The 23,512-nt window shown below is 40.5% G+C and overlaps 4 protein-coding genes across 5 annotated transcripts in view; 1 reads left to right on the top strand and 3 right to left on the bottom strand.

Annotated features, from left to right (window-relative positions):
- Positions 1–6,514: 6,514 nt before the first annotated feature.
- LOC105690256 (peptidyl-alpha-hydroxyglycine alpha-amidating lyase 2) lies at positions 6,515–9,956 on the bottom strand. Its single transcript, XM_012407900.3, has 7 exons — positions 9,449–9,956; positions 9,073–9,230; positions 8,786–8,984; positions 8,450–8,651; positions 8,189–8,377; positions 7,790–7,902; positions 6,515–6,938 (listed from the first exon to the last, which is right to left on the bottom strand). The coding sequence occupies exons 1-7, from the start codon at positions 9,608–9,610 to the stop codon at positions 6,819–6,821; spliced, it is 1,143 nt and encodes a 380-aa protein (XP_012263323.2). The 5' UTR covers positions 9,611–9,956; the 3' UTR covers positions 6,515–6,818.
- A 329-nt stretch (positions 9,957–10,285) lies between these two features.
- On the bottom strand, positions 10,286–11,882 carry LOC105690260. The gene is made up of 3 exons (XM_012407905.3): positions 11,665–11,882; positions 11,270–11,395; positions 10,286–11,142 (listed from the first exon to the last, which is right to left on the bottom strand). The coding sequence occupies exons 1-3, from the start codon at positions 11,698–11,700 to the stop codon at positions 10,960–10,962; spliced, it is 345 nt and encodes a 114-aa protein (XP_012263328.2). The 5' UTR covers positions 11,701–11,882; the 3' UTR covers positions 10,286–10,959.
- A 1,227-nt stretch (positions 11,883–13,109) lies between these two features.
- On the top strand, positions 13,110–14,183 carry LOC105690254 (NADH dehydrogenase [ubiquinone] iron-sulfur protein 4, mitochondrial). Its single transcript, XM_012407895.3, has 3 exons — positions 13,110–13,274; positions 13,472–13,810; positions 13,875–14,183. Exons 1-3 carry the CDS (start codon positions 13,213–13,215, stop codon positions 14,050–14,052), a joined length of 579 nt encoding a protein of 192 aa, XP_012263318.2. The 5' UTR covers positions 13,110–13,212; the 3' UTR covers positions 14,053–14,183.
- A 267-nt stretch (positions 14,184–14,450) lies between these two features.
- The window catches only part of LOC105690321 (sodium channel protein 60E), a 65,186-nt gene continuing 56,124 nt past the window's right edge, over positions 14,451–23,512 (bottom strand). For both annotated transcript variants that reach the window (XM_025746652.2, XM_048654089.1), the window contains exon 21: positions 14,451–22,522. In XM_025746652.2, coding sequence (XP_025602437.2) covers positions 22,144–22,522 — 379 coding nt within the window. In that variant the 3' untranslated portion in view covers positions 14,451–22,143. The remainder of the gene's footprint in view (positions 22,523–23,512) is intronic.

The following is a 23,512-nucleotide window of genomic DNA, read 5'->3' on the forward strand; positions in this document are numbered from 1 at the left end:
CGTCGAAATCAAAGCGTCTCGTAACTTCGATGTAAAGTGGATGTCGTTACAGATATCCCTTGGAGATGGATTAACGTGGGCGGTGAAAAATAACGTTAATCCGTTCGACCATCTGCGTGGAACCGACTAGCGTGTATGTATGTATATTTGATACGAGGCGGGGGGTTGAAAATGTTAATGAACGGCGCAAACAGAAAACACAACCGGTAAAGCTGTATCAGACGTTAAACCTAACGAAGGCTAATAAGTAGTAAGAATAAACAACCCAAAGCGTCATAAATTCATTAAACGCCCGCATATGAGTGAAAGCTGATTTTCGTTTGTTGAAGAGGATGAGACGTCGTTACCCTCTCGAGAGGTTCTTAAGTGGTGTCTATTATTTCCTCCTCAAGACTTATTAATACGACGTAAGTGGCATGTCGTACCGAGGCTTCGGGGGCAAAAACCAATGACGCTCAGCTGCGGGAACGCGAACTTCAATTGCCTCGGTTCGCGACAGATTTTGAATCGGGTAAATATATCGATAAATTTTTGGGGCGAAGATCGAAAATTGTCGGGACCCCGAAAATTATCTACGCGTACAACGACGGAGAACGTGACGATTTTCGTTGAATCGTTATCGCCGCTTTTTTTTCATCACCGTGACTCGGACTCCGAGAATGTTTGAGCTGAGTGCATCAGGCTTCTTGGTACAATAAAGATGTATCTGTCAGTGTAGTCCGGTGTAGTCCGCTGTAACGTTCCTCTTTCCTTTTACTTCTCTCCCGTCTTCGTTTCTCCGGTTCCTCCAGATTCTCTCCTCGTCGCTCCCTCCGACTCTCCTTTCGTTTCTTCGTCTTCCTCTTTTACCACCTCTCCTTATCCCTCGTTCCCCATATCCGCACACGGCCCACCATCGCGCTTCGGGGTACAACGCGAGGCAGAGCGGTTAATGCCTCCTTGATTCTTCGTAACTATTGGCTTCATCACGCGCCGTACCGTTCGCTGCTTTCCTTTCGAACCCTCCCGAAACTTCTCTCGATTATTTTCCTCCTCCCGTACCTCGGAGGGAATCCGATGAGATAACATTAACGTTGTAATCCCTGCGAGCTGTAGCTCACTCCGGCAGCTGCAATAAAATACATATACATATACGTAATTTTTAAACCTTCGAACCGATTCACACGCGCGTATGCAACATACAGCGCATTTCAACGGACGCCTAACTTACGTCTTCGGTAAAAAAATCCTTTGACAAACGCGACGTTTGATTGCACCTTTCGGTGCCTCGCGTCGCCTCAAATATCGACTGAAGTACAACGAGTTCGCGAAACGAATGGAAACGATCGACAGCGGTGATGAGAATCTCCTTTTTCCTCCCACGCGCGTAACGCGAAATCGAAGCACAGGTAATTATTACCTGCATCGCCGATGACGGAGAGTAAAAGATAATATCGATATATATATACGAGTATTTCTGCATCGGGCATTTATTAGAGGCTCACGCGTCTATCGTACATACACTACGCCGGGTTCCACACGGCGTGTAAAGAGGCGATATACGAGCGTATTAACGTAACGAACGATTGCTCTCCCGATACCGGTGATGCCCGTGTACGCGTAGAGCCTTGCCTTGCCTTGCGCCGCAACAGCGGCAGCATCTCGATCGGCCTCCGGCACCTGCCTCTCGGCCATATTTTACATCTCCAATGCGCCCCGGCCCCCGATCCTTCGGCTCTTTCACTTTTCACGCCGAGCGAGCCTCGCCGGACCCCGCCCAGTCTCAAGCTGAGGGCCCCGTTCTCTCATAATTCGAATTTATGATCTCGTTCCGACGCTATTCCAAATACCACCGGTACGCCCCTCCGAAATCGGCCTTTTCGGGGAGCCCGCGCGCGTCCCCCGACTTCTCGCGGTCGCGAGATCTCCTCGTTTTCACCCTCGATTACGTTATTCTACTTTTCGCCTCTCTTCCTTTTCTCGCGTCGTCCGGTCGACCGTACCGCATCGGTTACCGTAACGCGGGTTCGTCGAAACCGACCATGCGTGACGTGCGCGATGCACGGCGCGAAGCAGATCGCGATGAAGTCGAACAATTCATAGGAAACGGGAATAAATCTCCTTTTTATGTTCTGATACAAACGAATGAAACCGATTCGACCGACGACGCGACCATGTATACAACAGACACATTGTATATCTATGTGTACTAATTACACAGGAAACTCGTGGAGTTGAGTTTTTAACCGGTAATATCCGGTCACGCGAAGAGCGTGCTGGGCTGCTCCCGATGGCTCGTGAATGAGATATAATATTCCGCAGGAGTCGCGATACGTGTATATATATACCTATACATGTTACATACGTATACGCACGCCCGACGTAGAATGTGAAAAAAAAACTGAAAAATCTCTTTCGCGCCACGTCCTTCTTTCGCGAAACGTTGATTCGCGTTTACCTCGCGGCGATGCGAGCCACGGCGAATTCGCCCCTCCGTTTTTCGCGGAGAAGGGCCCCAATCCCCGTTGATCGCGCGTTCCTATGCCGATGTGTGGGTATCCCGACCGACGTCGAGGAGGCTGCTGCCGCAGAGCTTTCCACGTTTCAACGGTCTCTTTGAACTCCTCGGCAGTGTGTAGACGCGACGGGCAGCGGTGTCAGCCATATTTCTTCGACAGCAGCCACTTAGCTCACCCCGCGACGCCGCGCGAGGTTCTCCCGCGATTCTCTTTTCACCGTATACCTGCACACGTACCCGTACACCGTACACCTATGCGAGAGGTAAATCCTGCGCACAAAAATAAAATCGACATCCCTTTTTTCCACGTTGTTCCGTCCTTCGGACTGCGCGAGGGTGTTACGCAAGGATCAGGGATTTTTCTGTACTGTGTTCGCGTTGTACGGACGCTTCGACCCCGCAAGGTTGCTCGGAAAAAGTCTCGAGCGCAGTCTGCGTTTTATCGAGGTAAGAAAAAAGCTCGCGAGAATTTCGCAGAGCACTCGCACGACGCGAATCGCCTCGGGACGCGAACGCGTTAGGAGATCGCGACTTCGGAAACTATTATTGCGCAGAGTGGTCTAAAAAGTCGGACACTCGACGTACGGCAGACGGATGATTCTCATTAAATAACGATTATTGCTCGCTCGTGGTACGGCCGCTCGCCGCATAGAGCGATTCGCCACGATATGTAAGCGTTTCCCGGAACAGATGCAACGTAGGCTTGAGTATAGGAAAAACGACGCGCAGATGGATGACGAGATCTCGCGATGCACTCGGTACAGTTCGCCGTGCGATGTACTTGAAATGACGTAGTGCACGGTGGCGAGCAATGGGATACGAACCTACCTACTCACACACATGAGCCAACGTTAACAACCTCGACGCGACTCCCAAGAATTTCTTATTGTTCCGCATGCAAACTGTACACATATTATCGAAGACCTTTTCCGTCTTATCTCTAGATGGTTAGTGATTCCGTCGTCGAAACTCAACGACTAGGAGGTTCGGTGAACGCGCATCTTATGCTGCGTCTCCGTTATATCCGTTTTGAGATTATTCTCGGAAATTATAATTTGTAATCGTAATCGCGCCGCGGCCACCGGCTATGTAAATAAGGATACGTGGCACGATCTATATATAATCACACGCTGCGGGAATCATATTTATTATATACACACAGAGTGGAATCGCATCAATGAAACGTCTTCCTTTTTTTTTTTTTTTTTTTTTTTCATTTATTTATTTTCTTCGCGAGCGTACTTAATTTTCTCGAGGAAATACGAAGCCCTGTACAGGTATGTACGTATACTCTCGGACGGGATAAGAAGCTGGGATTCGCGGTCCAACATCCGTGGAGAACGTGAAGATTTTCTTGGTGGTGTTGCCTGAACGCCAGGCATCGGACCCTGCAGCACGGACCGCCATTACGCCGCCTGCATTTGCGCCGGGCGCGACCGTTCTTTTCTCTTTTCGTTCGCTACGCTCAAGGCAGCATCTTAACAACTTAATTTCTGAGATAGATCGAGCTGCTCCGGCAGCGGCTTTTTACCTTTTACTTCTTGCCTCGTCCCTACCATACCCACTCCCCCTGGTCCGCGGACTCCTGCGCCAGCCAGTCCTCCTCTTCTGTCATCGCGATCTCAAACTTTTTCCCTCTTCCTTTTTTTCCCAATTTTTTTTCTCTTTTACCTCTCCTGATCAGCTGTACGGCAAAGTTCTGCGTACGAATTTATTCCACCTGTTTCCGCCTTTGTCTCGTTGCCATTCTCACCCCGGACTTCATCCTCATCCTCGTTCTCCTCCTTTCACCTTTCTTCGATTACAGATGGAAGGATGAATGGGAATGGAACGTGAGGGAAGAGTAGCGTCTTCGGTATCGTTGTTACACAATTTGGGTCGATCCGTTGCTTCGGGTTTATCAATCGTTGAGAAAAATCGTTGGGAATAATATTCCGTTGGGCCTGTAACGACGTGGTAAACGGGGTACGGTGTACGTGTACGTGTGTTACAACGCAGCTCTCCTCGGGCCTCTTTTCGGCCTCGGTGTTCCGCCGATGGTACAGCTCCGCGGTGTCGTCCGTGAGCCGCTTCCTCCTCGTCGCAAGTTTCTCGAGGATCGACATCGCGCGATCTCGTGCGCCGCTACATCCTCCGGCACCGCATCAAAACCAGTTCAGAGATGTTTGGAGAGAGAAAGATCCCGCCGAGTGGTCGAGCGGGAGACGATGCCTAGAGAGAGAGAGAGAGGGAATTTCGGAAAGGAGAGGTAAAGCGACAGCGAGAAACAGGGACGAAGAGGGAACGACTGGTCCGGCACGTCTTCATTAGACCAGCATCTCGACCCCCCGACAGTGGCGTAGAATTTCAGTGTCGCGGGCACGAATTTTCCATTCAAATACGGATGTGAAAATTCGACGACCACGCTAACGAAATTCTCTTTTTTCCCCCCAATTATCGGAAAATCGATGTCTTCGGTCCCACGGTCGATCCCGCTGCGCCGTATTTCCGCGTCCGATCTCCAGATCGCGAGTCCTTCCAACGCGAAAGGATCACCGAGCGGATCCCGCGGAGTCTTTTCAGAAGAGCCGCGCAACTTCGATCCTGAAATCCTTAGTGGGGATTTTTACGAGTTCCGGATGTGGCCGAACGGGAGTATAAGAAAGATAATGCAGGAATTTCAGGACGCCAGTGGCAAGAGAGCGGTACCGCGTCTTTCGAGTCTTACGTTTTTTTTTTTCATCGTCGCCGGATAATTAACGGACGTCAAAAAAATGGATAAAGATGGCCGTCGAAAGTCGCGATCCGATGCTCGCAACTACCCCACCATACGAACGCCCGAGGGGTCGAGATCAAAGGGGCCGAACACGTCGACAAATCATCGTAACTACGTGCCTGTACACAGATAGAACGCACCTTCCGTTGCAACGCGAGTAACGGTAAAGCCTCGCACTCGTAGCATCGGCACTTGTTACGAAAAGAAAGAAAGAAAGAAAAAATAAATAAACAAAAGTATAAAATAAAGCACACAAGCGAAATCGAAGAAATTATTTCACCCGGCAAACGGGGTATAGAGCGCTAAAATTTTCTCCGCCGAGATTCGAAATCGTCGTTCGAACGTTCGAAGTCCGAAAGCTGAAGAAGTCGATGACTTTTTGCGGTTGTGTAGTATATCTCTTTTGGCCCGTTGTCAACCGATCGCACCTCGAGGAGAGCGAAGAAATCAGTCGAGGTGCTTCTTCGTTGCACGTCGAAGGTGCAACGGTAGGTACAAGTATTGCAAGTATGTAAGTGCAAGGAGGCGATCCGCACCTTTGGTTAATTCCCGAAGCAATATCGCTTTTTCTTATCGAGTCGTTCGAGCAGATCAGTTTTTGCGCGGCATCTTTCGCGAGTCACGTACATAATTCCGTCGTCGAAGGTGCAACGGACGTGGCGCAGCGCGATAGTCGAATGGTCTTTTTGCAGCTGCGATGTCCCGGAGGAGGAGTAGGGGATGCAGTTTCGAAAATAGGGGACACGTTACGTCCTCGTTCCGACGGACGAACGCGCTAGGAAAGAAGCGCGCCAGAGATTTCTGGGTGTTTCCACGTCGCTCCGCGGTCCCTGTTTTTTTTTCCCCTCAACATTTTGGGCTTTTCATTTCGCCGTCCTTCCTCCTCCTCGGAGGTGGAGCGTGGAGAACAGATGTTGCCGACGGGCCTACCGGACTGCTAATGATATTCGAGAAAAGCTTCGCGTGCAATCTTACAGCTTCACTTGCAATCTGCAGCGGAACGGAGGAGGCGTAATGAAACCGTCTCCCGCACACCGCACATTGCTCGTTGTGAAAGTGCAAAATTTTTTACCCGTAAATAGCGAAGGGTAGCGAAGGCGTTGCTGTAGTCGACGAGAAGCTTTGATCTTCTGACGTCGCAAGAACAGAGGGGAAATAGTCTCGATGTGGGTCGAGGAAAAAAGCTCGTTACCTACGGCGCGGGTCAGAGTTTGATGTGGTGATAGTTTTTTTTTTTTTTTTGACTCAAAACATCTCGCCACTCAAATTCGTATGCTTTTATTCGCCATTTTATTCGAGTGATCAACTCTACGGACAGTCAGAAAAAATTATATCGATCGATACACGTGTTATACTATACAGATATGATAATTGCAGTTGATATCTCAATGTGTACTTACACGGTTGATTAAATATTGGCTATCGAAAAAATATTATTAGATTTTTCATACCAGGTACGCTGAATTCATATTGAAAATAGTCTATGACGGGTTGTCTATTTTCCGGGGGTCGTTCTACGAGCAATAGCGCGGGTATCCGTTATTCTCGATTCATGATATCCAGATTTTACTTCTTCGTGAAGGATCGTACGAGATCGAACTTCCAAACTTTATTGGGTTCGAGCTGAACGACGTAAAGAGCGGTTCCATTCGGAGAAACTGCGACTCCGTGAGGCTGGCCAAATTTCTGGAAGAATGTTTGAAATATCAGTTGAGAAAAAAAGAGACGTTTTTTCGAAGAGGTGAATAACGGAAACGCGTCGTTTTTCAAGCAGTGGCAGGTATTCGCCATAGTTCCGTTGTGAAAGCTTACTAACCCGGGCCCGCAATCATGTAATTACATCCCAAGGCGCAGAAAAAAGCGGGAGATAAAAAACGAAGGTTCGGATCCCATCCGGAAAGATGGCGAGCGGAAAAAATAAATGAGAATGAGAGAAAAAAAAATGTTGAACGGTGGAGGAGCTTGCGAAAGTTATCCGGGCTTCTCGGTATAATCATTGAAAGAGATCTTTCTCTTCTGCTGCAGCGCGCATCGGGCGGGCAAGTGTATAATCATAATTAGTAATTTCAGATACGGTATATATTTTGAATCTACAAAAGAACCATTCATTTTTGCCTCGGGGTGTAATCATTTCCGAGGAAAATGATGCGGTGTGCAGTCGTTAAATTCTCTTAATGTCTTCATCGTGGGCTTACGCCACATGCGCGGAAGTTGGTCGGTCGGTCGGAGGATCCGCAATTTTCGAGAGGAGAGAGAACCGAGTGGTCGGAACACGCTGGGGAACCCTGTGCAATTTTCGCTCTATGTTTTTCCCCCGCTTCGCGGTGTTTGAAATAAAAACCAAAACCGTTATAGAAAAAAGAATGAACAAAAGGGGGGCGTCCGCTCCGAAAGGTCAATCCGGTAGTGGGAGCGGCCGTGGCTGATTTCATCGGGTCGCCAAATATGAAACGGTTTCGGTGCAGTCGTGCAATTTGCGAGGTGTTAATGGCGGACGGGGACCCTCGAGAGGGTTTTCATTCTCTTAATTGACTCACGCTTGACAAAGGAGACCAGTGATCGATGATTCTTTCGGTCCTCGGATCCAGGGTAAATCCTCTAATTGGAATCATAGGCGACGTTGGACCGTTGACGGCGTAGATATAGTTACCTGATGTCATAAAAATCGAATTAAATTATGTTAATTAGCTGAGCGCGTTGAAATTTAGTACCCTGGATGTTAAAATTTACATTTATATGCGTGTACGTGTATCGGCGTCGTTAAAGTTCTGTCGAACATTCGAACGAAGTTGTGGAATGAAGGGTTATCAATTCAGTGAGTTGTTTGATTTTTTTATAACCATCGGCCGTGACGTCAACCGAATTTGAATAATTTTGAAACATGTGGCAGTTAAAGTTGTAATTTTGGGTAAGTTATTCGTCGTGAAGAATCTCACCGTAAGGCGCCACGTCGAAAACTCTTCCTAAATCCGGCTGCTGAATAGTCAGCGGAGGGCTTCTAGTTCTCGATTGCATAAGCCCCACGTTGGGACACGTTACTCTCATGTTCTCTCTATCGGCGATGCAAACTACGTCCAGATCCGGAAGAATAGCTAATCCGTGTGGTACTTGCAGCGATAAAAATTCTGCCGATCAAAATCACACGTAATCAAAGAGGACGTTTATCTTTCCGTACGTCAGACGATCCGCTGCTTTACCTCCGGGCTGCGGTATCACTTCCAATAAACCTCCGGCCGCGTTAAAAACCATTATTCGGTTATTGCAGTAGCCATCGGCGACGATTATTTCCCCGGCTGGGGCAACGGCGACGTTCGTCGGTTGACAAAAATGAACGGAGTCTCTGCCGGGTTGAAATCTTTCGCCGAGTACGAGGCTCGGGTATCTCGCATTCCTCCGAAACTATAAGCATTACACGATCTGCACGTACGGTAAGACGGAGACGACGGTGTCCAGATTACAACAATTTACTCTTCGCTCCTCCGAACGACAGATCTGTATGCGTAACTTTCTACCACTCGTTCGGTTCGACTCACCTTGAAAACTTGATGGAGGGCGACGTCCGTTAACCAGACGTTACCGTAGACGTCGATGTGGAGACCATGCGGCATGTAGAAGATGCCTTTTCCCCAGCTATCGATTATTTCGCCGTTCGAGGGGTCGAGAGTGAGCACCGTGTCCTGGAGGATTGGTCCCTTCGTCACGTCCTGATAGTGGAAGCTCGAGTTGAACGTGCTGCGGGGAGGAACACGGGTATAAATTCGATGCGTTGTCAACGATTCGAACGACCTTGAACCCTGCAGAATATTTCCGAATCACTCACGAATACTTCCAGGTATGGTGACCGCGATGAAAAACTACGGGTCTGCCGGTGGGATCCACGGCGACCCCCGAAATTTCACCCAAATGTTGAGGCCCACGCCAGGAGGGATTCTCCTCTGGGTGGGGCGGTTGCTCGTTCTCCAAAATTGGGGCATCGTTCTGAAAATTGCACACGAGTTAAAAACGTGCGATAACGTTCGTTCGAATTTTGACGATCGATGAAATCCGCAGCGTTAACGTGATATTTCCGTTATCTATCTTACTCACTTTCTGCAGTTGACGAAATTTCAAACAAACCAATTCACACGATTCGTTCAAAGTTTGTTGAACAATTTTTGGATTGTATGGTATCCTTGCGGAGTAGGCGGTGCACTCACCTCGATGTTGTTGAGTCTCCGCCTCAGAAGTTCGCGTATTTCTCCATAGAACGTTTCTCCAAGATGCGGTTGAAGGTCATTGACTATTCGTCCTTCGGAAACGTTGACTAATAGCACGAAAATCGGGAGAAAATATGTCAGGCAATACGCTGAAAGTGACATGGCCTGTTCTGTGCGGTTGATGTTTGCCCGAGAAATTTTTGGTAGCGGGTCGATATCCGCGCGCGCACATATAGCGCACCTGAATCCAAGCTTATCGAGCTTTGCGTCTATTTCCTCTGGGTCCTCGAGATAAATGCAATTTGCAGGAGGCAGGCGAGGCGTTTGATTCCGCCGTTGTATGCGTCAATTTTACAGAGTTGAAAAATCCTAACGATCTTCACAGGATCCGCGTCGGTCGACGTTTCGTTATTATTATCATCATCATCGTCATTTTACCTGGCGAGGATGAACCTTGGAGATTTACTTCGGGTCAGGCGGTTCGTCGTTTGACAAATTTATTTCCAACAGTTGCTGACACCCCCGTCTTATATTCTCGCTTTGGAAATTTCAAAGGAGAAAACGAAATAAGTAACGTCGCACCAGGGGTCGCCCAAGGATGTAATCCTGGGACCGACGCCTTTGACGAGGGTCAGCGCGTTTCTCAGCGATAACAAATCGACTTCGGACTCAAATTCCGAAAGCTAAATTATAGCCAGCGGTACAAACTTGAGCCGATCACGCCCTCCGAGACAAACTTGCCAATTGACAGTTAATACCACCCTCTGAAAAGGGAGATCTCTCTTGTATAATCTTATCCATCGCGTAGGGAAATTATTATAATCAACGAATTCCTTCTTTTACTTGTATACGTGTATATTATAGTGGCAAATAGGTAATACAATAACCGATAACAATGAACATTAAATTATCACCTAGGATATAATATTGTCGCGAAACTGTTTATTCAGTTTCTCTTTCATCACTACTGCGAATAATATATCACCGATGAATCGATATCGTGATAAAATTTTCGTAAATTTATAGGCTGTGTACTTCGCAATTGGTCTAAGAAGGTCGACGTATAAATCTGAACCTTCTCTAATTCAACATCTCAATCTATTTTAATTCCTCTACTGATAGTCGTTGCATCACATATCGTTGAAAATAAATTTGTTAGTATATTTTTCAAGCCTCGTTGTTGTTTTTCTTTTCCTCCCCCATAATAAATGCTCAATAAGGCGATAAAAAAAACACAGAGTTCGGGAAAAACAACATTCGCACCTTACGGTAATTAATATCCTTAATGGCTAAATCAATTCTTCACGTGTCTGCGATGCCTAAATAATACGATGCGAAACGATCGCATTCGAGATCTCATAGCTGATTAGTATTCATTAATTTATTATCGTAAGACGGTGACAAAAGAATCCGAGAGAATAGTTTTATATAGTGAATTTGGTTATACTATGAGGTATGCGGATATTGGCGATAAGCTGAATCATGTTTTAGAGTTTAATAATATTCCTGAATTACTTTTCAATTTCCAGGGCTAAGGATGTTTCCGGTTGGGTCCATATGTATCCGGTACTGGTCATACTGCACCTAGCGTCGTAGTAACGACCCGGTGCTCTGCAGTAATACCACCTCGGGCATCGACACCGAAATTTGCTGTGAAATTCCTCTTTGCAGACTTCATTTCCCCAGCAAGTTCTCTGTGAAAAAAATGATTGAATTAGAAAAGAAAAAATAAAAACTAACGACGAATCACGAAAATGTGTTCGAAACGGACGAAAAATAATTAATCTTCATGCAACAGACACTGTTCCTAATTAGTTTCACCTCTGCCAGATATCCTCGGACACTCTGGTCGCTGTAGTTCCGTTTTGTAATCACATGCTTTGCTTGAGTCGAATAGACCCGAGTGCAAATAGCCAGGAGCAAGAGTAGGCAGAGTTTGGTACCGTTCTGAAACAAATAGACGATTTCAGGGTTCCATAATTCCTTGAAGTGCAGATGGAACGAAGCGATTGTGCTTATGCGTCATTTTTAAAGTAGAGAGATGGATGACAATAGGAGGATCTCGTTAGTTATTATGCAACAGGAAAAAACGTGCAACAGCTGCTGGTAGCAACAGTTTCTCACGATCGATCGGGTCTTGAGTTATAGATATACCGCACAATTGAACTGTCTCACTCGATAAGGGGAAATGAAGCTTTAAAAGGTGGGATACTCACTTCGTGCAACATTTGATTATTGGTTTTGTGGCACATTTTCGATGTGCCTCGTTAACATTTGGTAAGCCAAATTGGTCTCTAGGCTGGAGTATGACTCGAAATGATTACGCACTCGATGAGCATGGCCCAGCGATGACAGAACATCGGGGAAAACTGTATTTTACCCTCTTCGATATTATCCGACTTCGACCGACGTTTGTGACTCGAGTTCCTCCGAGCATGCGTCTTGCAGAGATTCACCCTTTCAACGTATCGTTTGGGGTAGGTCAACGTTCACCAGGGTAGATTTGAATGACGAGTTTCAGTCAATACATTTTGCGTTGTTAGAAGCGTAGGCGTCCACGTATCATAAATCCAGCATGGATTTTCCGCGTTATTGAACATGTCTCGATGCTGTGAACGATGGGCGCATTTGAATCTCGAATCATGAACAATTTGGTAGCAAATATTGGATTCTATTCGGATGTATCTTGATCTCAGGATCAAGAATCCTTCAACGCAATCAGACCACAAATAAAACCGATCAACGTGTCTCAATTTTTTCCTTTTCCACAGCGTAAAGGTGGCGATAACTCGATCATTTTGTAAGGTGGATTAATTTATTGTTAGTTAGCGGATTCAGATTTCTGAACTCGAAATACAATTGAATACAGCCATTGAACGATTTCAATCTTCAAATCCGAAGCCCTAAAAATCAGGAGCTTCAATTTCTGCATTTTTCCCATTTTAGGGGTGGAATCTTATTCGATTCAAAAATACGAATCCCATCAATTTAAGGGGTAGCAAATTCTAGCGCTACACCTTGGATTTATGATGAACTACCACCATTGGAGAACGACGGTATTGATTGAGGTAGAGCGCTTATAATGTGGGGCAGTCTTTAGGGGTGACTCGGAAGGCGTCGTTAGGGCTGCATATACTTAGGCGCAAATAAGGGATGGAATTGAATTAGGGCATAAAAAATCCAAGACGTCTTGGGATCCCTAGACTCCTGAGATGAGAATTTATTCATTCCCAGAATCAAATCTTTCGTCGCTTTACAGGATTGCTATAGCAAAATCTAGCACTACCCTTCGGAATTTCGATGAATTGCAGCTGTAAATACGAGTTGACTTTGGGACCTTTGCTGAACGTCTTTGAATGACTGCAAATGATAGGAAAAATCCTACAACACGCTTTGCATTTATTTATTGCAGTTCGCTGCTCCTTAGGTCTTCTAGAAATTCAATTTGGCTTCCTATTTCTTGTTTTTGGTTTTACTCTACATATTTTTGCCGCGAAAATGAGCTTTCAAGTTCAAGTAGCCGCTGCAGTGACCAGTTGGTCCTACGGTCGGTACATGCCTCGATTCACCTTAGATCAGCGTGTCTGGTGAGAGGGCGGAGGCTCGCGAGACGTTCTAACCGAGAACAAGAATCCCATAAGCCTGGACGTTATTACGAATATTTAGTTAATGCCTGAATAATGGAATTTTGACACAAAACACTTGTACTCTGTCTTCTGCTCTTGCTAGTGCGATAAATCTTTCGTTGACATCTAGCCTGTGAAATGGCAACGCGTTCGTTACTGCGAAATTGTGTCAATATTATTAGGAGTGGTAATCAACAATGGTGAGTATTTAGAACCATTTAGTCAGTTGCTCATTAATTCATCTCGGATTCTGAAACTTAACCTAACTAATCAACTTTATGTAATCGCTTGAAGAGACCATTAATTCATAAGAAATGCACAGTTCACCTCCAAATCAATAATTCTTCTTCTATTTCCGAGTTGTCGGAAATATATCAAAATTATTTTTAATATTTAGGACCATGAAAAGTATCGGCACAAGCAGTGTACGTTATGGAGAAGATCTTGAGAATGCACTCAATATTCGTGAACCAGAAGTAAAAAATACGGAGCAAGAAATAAACCCAGCTAAGTTTGAAAGACAGAAAGCTCTGAAGGGGTACATTAATGTCGATGCTGTAGAACTAATTGCTCCGCTTTCTGGAGTTCCTGAAGAGCTCTTGAAAAATCGTTTGGTCCGTATTTATGAACCAGCCAAAAATGCAATGCAATCTGGAACTAACAACTTGAACATGTGGCAAATGGATTTCGATACTCGTGAAAGATGGGAGAATCCACTCATGGGATGGACTTCAAGGTAGGGTCAATGGCAACCGATGCAATAAAAACTTTGTGATTACCTATTGGATGTTGTATTTCAGCGGTGACCCACATTCTAACTTGAAGCTTGAATTTCAAACCAAAGATGAGGCCATTGCTTTGTGTGAAAAAATGGGATGGCGATATTATGTACAGAAACCGAACAAGAAAACTCCCAAGCCAAGGAGCTATGGGGTAAACTTTTCATGGGACAAGCGCACTCGAGTATCTACTAAATAATTTGAAAATATTATTTGGTGTCTGAAAAATAATTCTGGCATATTTTAGTCGATAATGCATAACTTTTTGGTTGTGCATTCTTATCTCTGTATATGAAATGTAAAATATAAAATAAAAGGCGTAAATATCAAGTGTTGTGAAAAATTATTGAATCACCTTCATCCAATGCGTGCGAAAATTTTGATCGCAACTTTACCACGTATACCTTGTCTCACCTACAGATGGTACAGTAGAAAAACGAAAGTGTCATCACGTAGCAATAAACTCCATTATTTATTATTCAGGAATGATTATATTATATATAATAATTTTATGATATAATAATAATTTTAATATTTCGAAAACAAGCAAAAATTTTCCTATATGATCAAATCTAACTGATCATTTCATCATTTAAATATCATTTACTGAGTTTAATAGTAATATATAATAAAATATCTGACTAAATTACTACTCCGCGTATAATATTGCTGATTTATTTTTTTCATTATCTATCCTCGACGATTATAGGATCCGAATTCTACTTTCTTATTTTTTTTTATCATCCTGTAAGATCGATCTACCAAAGTCCCCGAGATGTAGTTTTGCCGTTGCGTTTCGGTCGCCAATCTTGAATGTATAACAGAAATTAGAATCCGATAGGTTTCAGAGTTGGGATCCTAACACCCTCAAAGACAGATATTCTGTATTATCATTAATATTCATTTTTCATCTCATATTTTAGAGACGCCCAAAAGGGATCGAAACTCCTGACGATTTACGGACAGATTAAGTGACATTTAATCGTATAAGTAATAATTAATATAACAATATCTATAATTATCCGTATGATCTAATTTTGGAATGCTGAATATACCTATTTAATATTACATATACGTATTCAACATATTTGATAAAACTAATATACCTATACATGTATATATATATATATATATATATATTTATATATATTTGTGTAATATATTAAAAATGTTCAACGCGCACTAATTTCCATCCGTAAATCCTCGAGTAAATTATTTTTTTATCACAAGCCAACAAGAATTAATTCAATATCTACACATGCTTGAGCAAAACGTACGCACGATATTATATTCTTGTATGTACAGCATTAATGTAGATAAATCAGTACGAGACAATGAAAATCATTACGTACTCGTCAAATAATAATAACAACAATACTTATATCAATAATATCATTAACAATAATAATATTGGTAATGATCTGTTCAAACTTCTTCATTTCAATGTAGGTATTTATAATATGAATTTTACGTGTGCGTAAGTTTAATGCTCGCTCCAAATTGCTCAAACACATACCATGTCGTATGCCTATAACAAAACCTGTTTGTAATAATATAATATTTTATAAATTCAATATAATCATAATTTACAATATCATATCTCTATACGGTTTTAATCTATATATATAGTTATTCATTAGTTATTAGTCCTTACGTAGTGTGTGTGTGTGTGTGTATTATATCTTTACGACAGTCACGGTCCACTATGTATAAGTATGTGATTCTCAAATATTATTTCAAATTAGAAATCGATTGTATAGGTACTATTTGATAGGATTTTCATTCAAGCCCCTGCCTTCGTCACGTTATACCTACATTATCGAGAAAGAAATGGATAGTAATCTATTCAAATTCCACTTTGATATCAACAATTAGTAAGTGCCGAACGAATGGAGATCGAAGCTCGTGCATATCGATTACCATTTTGTCTTTGCTAGAAACAAAAAGAGAATTAACGATCTTCGAAATATCTCAACTAATCTCATCGTGATAGCATTGCCATATGATATTTATTATGTTTGTATTAGGTTTTTCTTTTTTAAATATTATCACGAAACTTGAGTCCTTGCTTCGGTCCCGTTCGTCAGCACGGGCTTATAATTTGTTGATTTCTTTATCGGACACAGCCTTATGGCCACTAAATTCCTACTTAATTCTACAGAAATCATTTAACTGAGAATACTACAGCTGCATCGGCAACGAAAATGTACTTTGCAGGACTTTCACTCATTCGTTCGAAAATTTCGTTTTTGGGAACAGGAATGCATGTACATGTATAGCACATGCTTTGTCACCAATAACTATAGAATATTAATAATAGTGATAGTATGTATTATATCAAATGATACGGTAGAAACTTTGTTTTGTCTGGTATTCTTAATCGAATGAATTTTAATTATTAATATGAAGACATTAATTAACGCCACATCCGCTAACGTTACATGTAATATAGGCCTTTGATTGTAGATTTCGTACAACTTTATTTAGAATTTTTTATCTCATTTTTTTTACTTTTTACTTTTTTCTCTTCTCTCTTTTTCAATCTTTATTTAATTTCTTCTTATTATTTTTTAATTTTTTTAATTTTCTCTTTTCTATTTCATATCTTTTGTGGTAAATATTGTCAATGCCATTATACCTCTTAACATACGTATATAACTATAATAAGTATATGAATTAAGCTAAAACACAAATTTTTATTAACTTCTTTTTTGTTTCTCTTGCTATCCGTTCGAACGATCACCCATAGGTGTACATCACCGTTGTAGAAATTTTTTTTCTCTCCTAAATGAAAATCGTATAATATCTATATTATATTATTATTTTATACTAGTCCAAAATCTTCTTTATCTATTTATTTTTCCTTTTGTTTCGTTTTATCGTTTATTGTATCGTTTATTGAATACGAATTGCGCTCTTGAATAATAACCTGATGCATAGAATAATGACAATGCTAATAATATTGCAGACTCGAAAGAAAATTTAACTTATTTAGGTAAATCGTTTATGCATAGTCTTACGATCGCGAATTTTATATGTTTTTTACGTACGCCGAGCTTACATGGAATCAAGAATGCGTAATACTATAGATATAATACAGTATGATTCGGCTATGGGGTAGGCAATAATATATTACGTGTATATACATCTATTTTTCTTTGTCTTTTATTCATTAATTTAAATTTTTTGGATGTTTTTCTGTTTTTTTTTTTTTCTTGTCTTTGTCAGCAGGGCGTCCGATACACGCGAGGTTTTCTCAGGGGTTGGATTCGCGAAATTATTAAGGTTCAAAATGACATCAAGTTCGGAATTAGATAGGTATATATATGACAAAAGCATTTATAGTTGCAGCTATCGATTATCGCGGTATGAGATGTAAAATTTTTGATCATCTCATCCGGAACGAGCGAAGGAAAGATTTTGATTACATCAATTTTCATAAGACGCAGAGATGTTAATTTTTAAGTTTTTCAGAAATACTTTCTATAGTTTTCGAATTGATTCACTGTATAATCGAAATGATCGAATAAATTGACGATTTTTTTTTTAATTTCGTTCGTTCGGTTTTCAGTTTTGTAGTTTTTTTTGCTTCTTGTATCTTTTTTTTTTTTTTTTATTCTGCTTTAAAGGATAATCGTAGAAATCGTATATGTATGTTATATGCCCGAGAAATATACGTATAGTACATAAGTATAGGTACGTAGGTATACTGCAATGTCTGCCACGTAAACCAATTACATTTCGGCGTCGTCAGCCCGTAACTCTATAATGTATATGTTTTTCATATAATTATCAGAAATTTACAATTGATGTGTATATCGATTGAAATATGCAAATGTCGTACGTAGGTATATATAAATGAACGAAAAATATAGACATCATACAAATAATATATGTCATTAGTGTATGTAATATAGATATAGATTATAGATCGTGTATAGACTGAGGAGTACACCGTCAGAACAATTTAGATCCGAACTACTAATTGTATCATTTTTTACGGTTTAGTTTTTGCCCTAATATTTTTATTAATATTTATAATTTTTTTTCTTGCGATTAATTTGCTGATATTATAGGTATATGTATAGAGGAAGATTTTACGTATATCTGGATATTCGAGGAATGATTTTACATAATAACCGGTGCATTTTTCTACGCATGAATTGTAGCTGTATAAAATACATTACGAAAGAAGCGAATCAAGGGATGTTTTTTCGGTTTATTCATTTCTTTATTTTATCTCCTCATTATTGCTCCGAACAGTTATTTCGTTTTGTTACTATTTTTTGTTGTTGTTGTTTTATTCTTTTGAAAATTGGAATTTATGGTCGACACATAGTATAATAATATGCATAAGTATAAAGGTTATTTAATCGGTAAAAATGCTACGCAATTACGAGTATCTATATTCATTTATATTCAAATTTAATTTATTCATACGTATCCATTTGTTCATTATTCATCATTTCACTTTCATTAAATAATATTATTATTTTTGTATTTAAAGGTGAAAATGTAAATAGTTGTACATACTATTATTACGTATAATTATGTGTTGAAGGATTCTCTGAATAATTATTCTTTTTTTCCGTATTAATATCCGTTTTGATCGCGTACTCCCCGATATATCGTAGAAAGATTTACGTAAAGAATAGTGATTTTCATTCGTTGATATGCTATTATGTTTATGGTTTCTACGATTCATTTATTTACTCCATTACAGTAGGTAATACTAATGATAGAAGGGAAACCAATGACAGTTGTAATAAAAATCATGAGAACAATAATAACGAAGGTAATAAAAAGAATGACAATGACAAATTCTTTTGCAATTTTTTCATGCTTCGCAAGATAATTTCTTCGTTTAATTAATTGATTAATTTTTTTTCAAATTTTTTCGGTATATTTGTTTTGCGTTTTTTTTTGTTCCTTTTTTCTATCTTTCTTGTATTTTTTGTTGTTTTCTGAATTATTTTTTTTTCAACTTTCTTCAAGCTCGTTATCGTGTTTCGCGCGTCTCCTAGGAAATGCATTATTTAAATAAATTTTTCTTATCATGATTGGAAACGTTTGATTGATCAACTTGTGATTTCGGAGCAGGTACGGCTGGAGAGGGAATTTATAATTCGTCCCTTGTCCCAAATGAAAGACGAAGAGTGCGCCGCGATCGTACCTTTTCATCGGGAACGGAAGACAGAGAAAAATCTACCCTGTCGAGACGTGGCCACTGCACTTTATCGTACAAGTTTACGAATAATGTATTCGGTTAAATCGATTATCTAAATGTACATTATATTGTCAGATATTGATCGAGATAATCGTTCCAATTTACTTACCATATCGCAAACGATTTCAAAGGAGAGAGCGTTTATACGAATATTAATATATCGCAGATACCGAAAAATCGATACCGCAAGATACTAATTGATATACTCCTATACGAGTACGCGTATAACTCCTTCTAATTTCTTTCCTTTTTTTAAAATATATATTCTCATATATACACACATGTATATAGGTATATTTATATAACATATGATAATCTCAATTATCGTTAGAACTCTTTAGTTTAGCAATTAGTGTCTTTTTCGTTACAATTTATGTATATTGTATACTAACGCAACATATTATATATGATATAAATATACATATATGTATATAATGTAGTCTAAATGATCTACGGCACTCTAGAAGCACCTGCATGATTGTACAGTTTTGAGACATTACCATATTCAAGTAATTAATAATTGTTATTTTGTCTGTTTTTTTTTTTTTTTTTTCAGTATTATAGGTATAATGTATAATACAATTACATATAGATTGTTCGCGATTCATTGCCCCTTCGTAATAGTATTTCTCTACATCATCGCAATAGAATTGAAACATTGTACAATTTTTTAATTTTCTTATCTTCTTTTTTTCTTCGTCATATTTTTCTTTTTGTTTTTTTTTTTTTATGTCTATACCACGTTCTCCGTCTTAATTTGTGTTAGCGTTAATTGACTTATATTTTATTATTTAATATGTTTCGTGATTGAGAGCCAGCCAAGGGACGACGCAGATTTATTTATTTTCTTCTCTCCGTTTCTACTCTCTTTTTTTACTCGCATTCCGTGTTTGTCTTTTTCTCTTATACTTCTAAATAATTGAAAAATCTACTCGACACTTACAAGGCTACGACGAACGGAATTTCCTCGAAAAAATCTCCGTGAATGAGGCGTAACGCTAATGAGACTTTGCGAAAGCATAAAAATACGTCTTTTGAAATAATTCGAAAAATCTCCTCATTGGAAACGACCCCTACAGTTGATTCCCTACTCGTGGAAAAAAGTAATATCCGCATTTCTCCGGCGCACTTGAAACCTTTCCAAAATATTTCTCCCTGATAAACGTCCACCGGAATTTAACTTCGCTTCGTTCATAATTCTCTTTGTTATTAAATAACGAACAGATTCACGTATGATTCAACCCTATCACATCAAATATGTACAAAGCATTCGTAACTGGGCAACGCAGTTCAGAGGGATAACGCACGTAATTGTTTTCATAAAGTCAACGATGATTATTCGAGAAATATCATCGAATTTCAACGAACGTTCCAGTACCATATCCCACGTAACATTTGTCGTTTTTTTTTTTTTTTTTTTTTTTTGTTCTAATAATAATTAAAAATATTCTCATCACATTCGAGTAACAAGTTGAATTGAGCTCCGATAAGCCGAATTCCTTATCCCTTTTTTTACTCGTTGAATAATTGTTTGTTTGTTTTTTTTTTTTTTCGTTTTCAATCACTTTTGTTAATTTTGAAAAAATTCGTTGTCCCGCGAAACGACCTATGCAAATTTTATTTCTTATCGGGTGATCTGTGTGGTCACTCAGCTGGGCATCGATAGAACCACGATCGTAACAGTCCTTCATCTAATTAGCTACACCTACTTAACTGTGTTAATTTAATCACGAAATGTCTGTTGCACAAATGTGTATTATGTGTCTCATGTTTCAAGCGAGTACGCCCTGCTCAAACGCGTAAGATTGTACGCAAGTGTTCACATTCGTTATAAATGACGTACGTTCTCTTTCTTTCTTTTCCTGATTTTTTATTTTTTCTTATTTTCTCGTCTCACCGGTTCGGTTCTTCTAAAAAAAAGTCGTAAGCTTATATCAGACCGTAATATCGCGAAGTTGAAACGGGGCGACGTTACGTCTGCAACAGTCTCTTTTTATCGCTCCAAAAAATATCCTTCTTTTATGAAAAGCAAAGGTACAGTGCGAAATATAAGGTGCGTGGACATTTTCGACACCCCGTTTCAAACTCTGAGATATTTTTTCGTAGATTTGTAATTATTTTTTTTTTCTTTTTTTTTGTTTCTCTTATCACGATTTTATCATTTACTTATATAAATGCGCGTGCGGATCGTTTTGTCTTAACGTTTTTCCTTCGGGAAAAATAATAAGGACAAAAATCAATAAAAATTATTCATATATACGCTTTCATTTATTCTACGCTAGATATAATAATTTTGAGGCAGTAGTTTCATATATATTTAAATATAGTATGTACTATTTGTTTGCTTTTTTGTTCTTTTTCTTTTATAATAAAAAACACTCATCAATATTTGCGACAAACTCTAAGCAATCTAAGCTTGCAAATTATGCAATACTATTATATCGCGGTACATAATCTATGCGTATATCTTCGCCGTGAATTTCAAATTTCTTCGGTTGCTTCTTTTACCCTTATTTCTTAGGAGGTCTAACTTTCATTCGTAATAATAAAAAAGGGTCTTTGGGAATAAAAGCTGATAAGTTGAAAAATTGATTAGGATTAATATGGATAAATCGGCTACAGATTCTCAACCACTGGTCGTCGTATAGAAGATAGTTTCATCGATAATTTTGGGAGTATAGTTCCCTCCTCGACATCGCTGACCTCACAAGCCCTGGATATTTTAATTGGAAAAAAATCTACGGGCTAATAGATCCGGTGAATTACTGCCTCGATTAAACGGAATAATTGATAAATCTTATTTTATTATCTTCGCCTATCCGCATCCCTACGCGGATATTTTCAACGTAGTATAAACACGAATCACACCTCAGCGCGTCGTCGACTTAATTTTTACCCCTGGTAATCGGCTTCGAGAGCCCATTTTCCGTCATAAATCTAGGTATACAATGTAAGTGTAATATAACTACGATAATTGAAAAGATATTACTATTTACGATTCAAGTCTTCTTGCCTGTTCTCCCCGTCAGGTTCCTGTGTCACATCCTCGCTATTATGCAGGGATCAGCTGTCGTCGGGTGATACGTGATACTCCTCACTTTCTCTGTGCACAAGAACGTGAACGACCGTTGCCTCCGATTGCTGTCTCAGAAGGGGCGGTCTGTTGGGTGGCGCGGTATTTTCCGGACTTGGTTCGGTCACGAGAATACTGACGTCACTACCGTCCGCAATGGGAAGTTGGACGGGTTCCGGAACCGGTCTTCTTCTCAGGCTACCGCATCTTCTGTTGAACGCGTCCTTGATGTCGCGTTGCAGCATGTTCAACGAGAGTACGGTTCCGCTGGGTCGCAGGGAGCCCCGTTTCGACGTCGGTGGACTCAGGACATCATCGTCCGTGTAAGACTCGACCGCGTCCTGTCGACCCAACGTCGCTCCGGACGATCTGCGGTAAAGGACTCGATTAGTCCTCCTTCTTCCGATACGAATTTTTTGTCTTCGAAAATTTTTGCATTTTCCCCAACATGACGCTAATATTTCTAAATGATCGTATATAAGGGGATCTCTAGGGGGTTCCTAAAATTTTTAGTGCGCTCAAGCTTCATTGAAATATGGTAATTTTGTGTATACGCTGCTCACCTGCCGTATAGAAAGCTCGCTAGAGCTCCCCGTTATATGGTGACAATTTTCTAAGATAAATATTTTCATAATATACGCGTATAATGAATCAGAAAGCACTTTTAGGAGCGAGAAGAATTGAGAGCAGAAAGTATCAGATAACAGGGTATATATATATATATATATATATACATGTAGATTCATGTATAGCTCGGGGAAAAGCTCCTGCGTGTGTAAGAAAGACGAAGTACGATTACGGCACCTCGTATGCAGTTTCTCAAGAACAATTATGGAAGGATGAATAATATAATATAAGTACGAATGAAACGACAGTTACTTGTACGATAGTATCAGCGCAGTACGATAAATATTACAAGTAGTTACACAGATGGGATTATGTTACACGGGACAGGGGGATGAAGGATATAGTGTAGATAGCGGTAATCTAAATTTCTTCTAATCTAAATATTAATCTAATGCACTCTATTAACGGCGGTTCACTCTACTAGTTATATATGCCGATAGTGAATCCACAAAAAAAAAAGAAAATGATTTCTCTTATATTATGCTACCGTTTACCTATTTATTGACTTGCCTTGGGCAGTATGAAATGAAAAAATATCATTAGGTAATTCATAGGGGGGGAAAAAGGCGGACATTGCAGCAGATGAAAATCGTCGACAAACCTGAACGTCCGACATAAACTGGCAAAGCTGCACCGTCCGATGTTGAGATTATCAATACATGACACAGGGGAAACATGGGCGTACTCTCCTCGTGGCAAACGATAGAAAAAAGCGCAAAAATGTTTGGTCTG

Source organism: Athalia rosae, chromosome 4 (genome assembly GCF_917208135.1).
Source record: "Athalia rosae chromosome 4, iyAthRosa1.1, whole genome shotgun sequence".
Classification (NCBI taxonomy): domain Eukaryota; kingdom Metazoa; phylum Arthropoda; class Insecta; order Hymenoptera; family Athaliidae; genus Athalia; species Athalia rosae.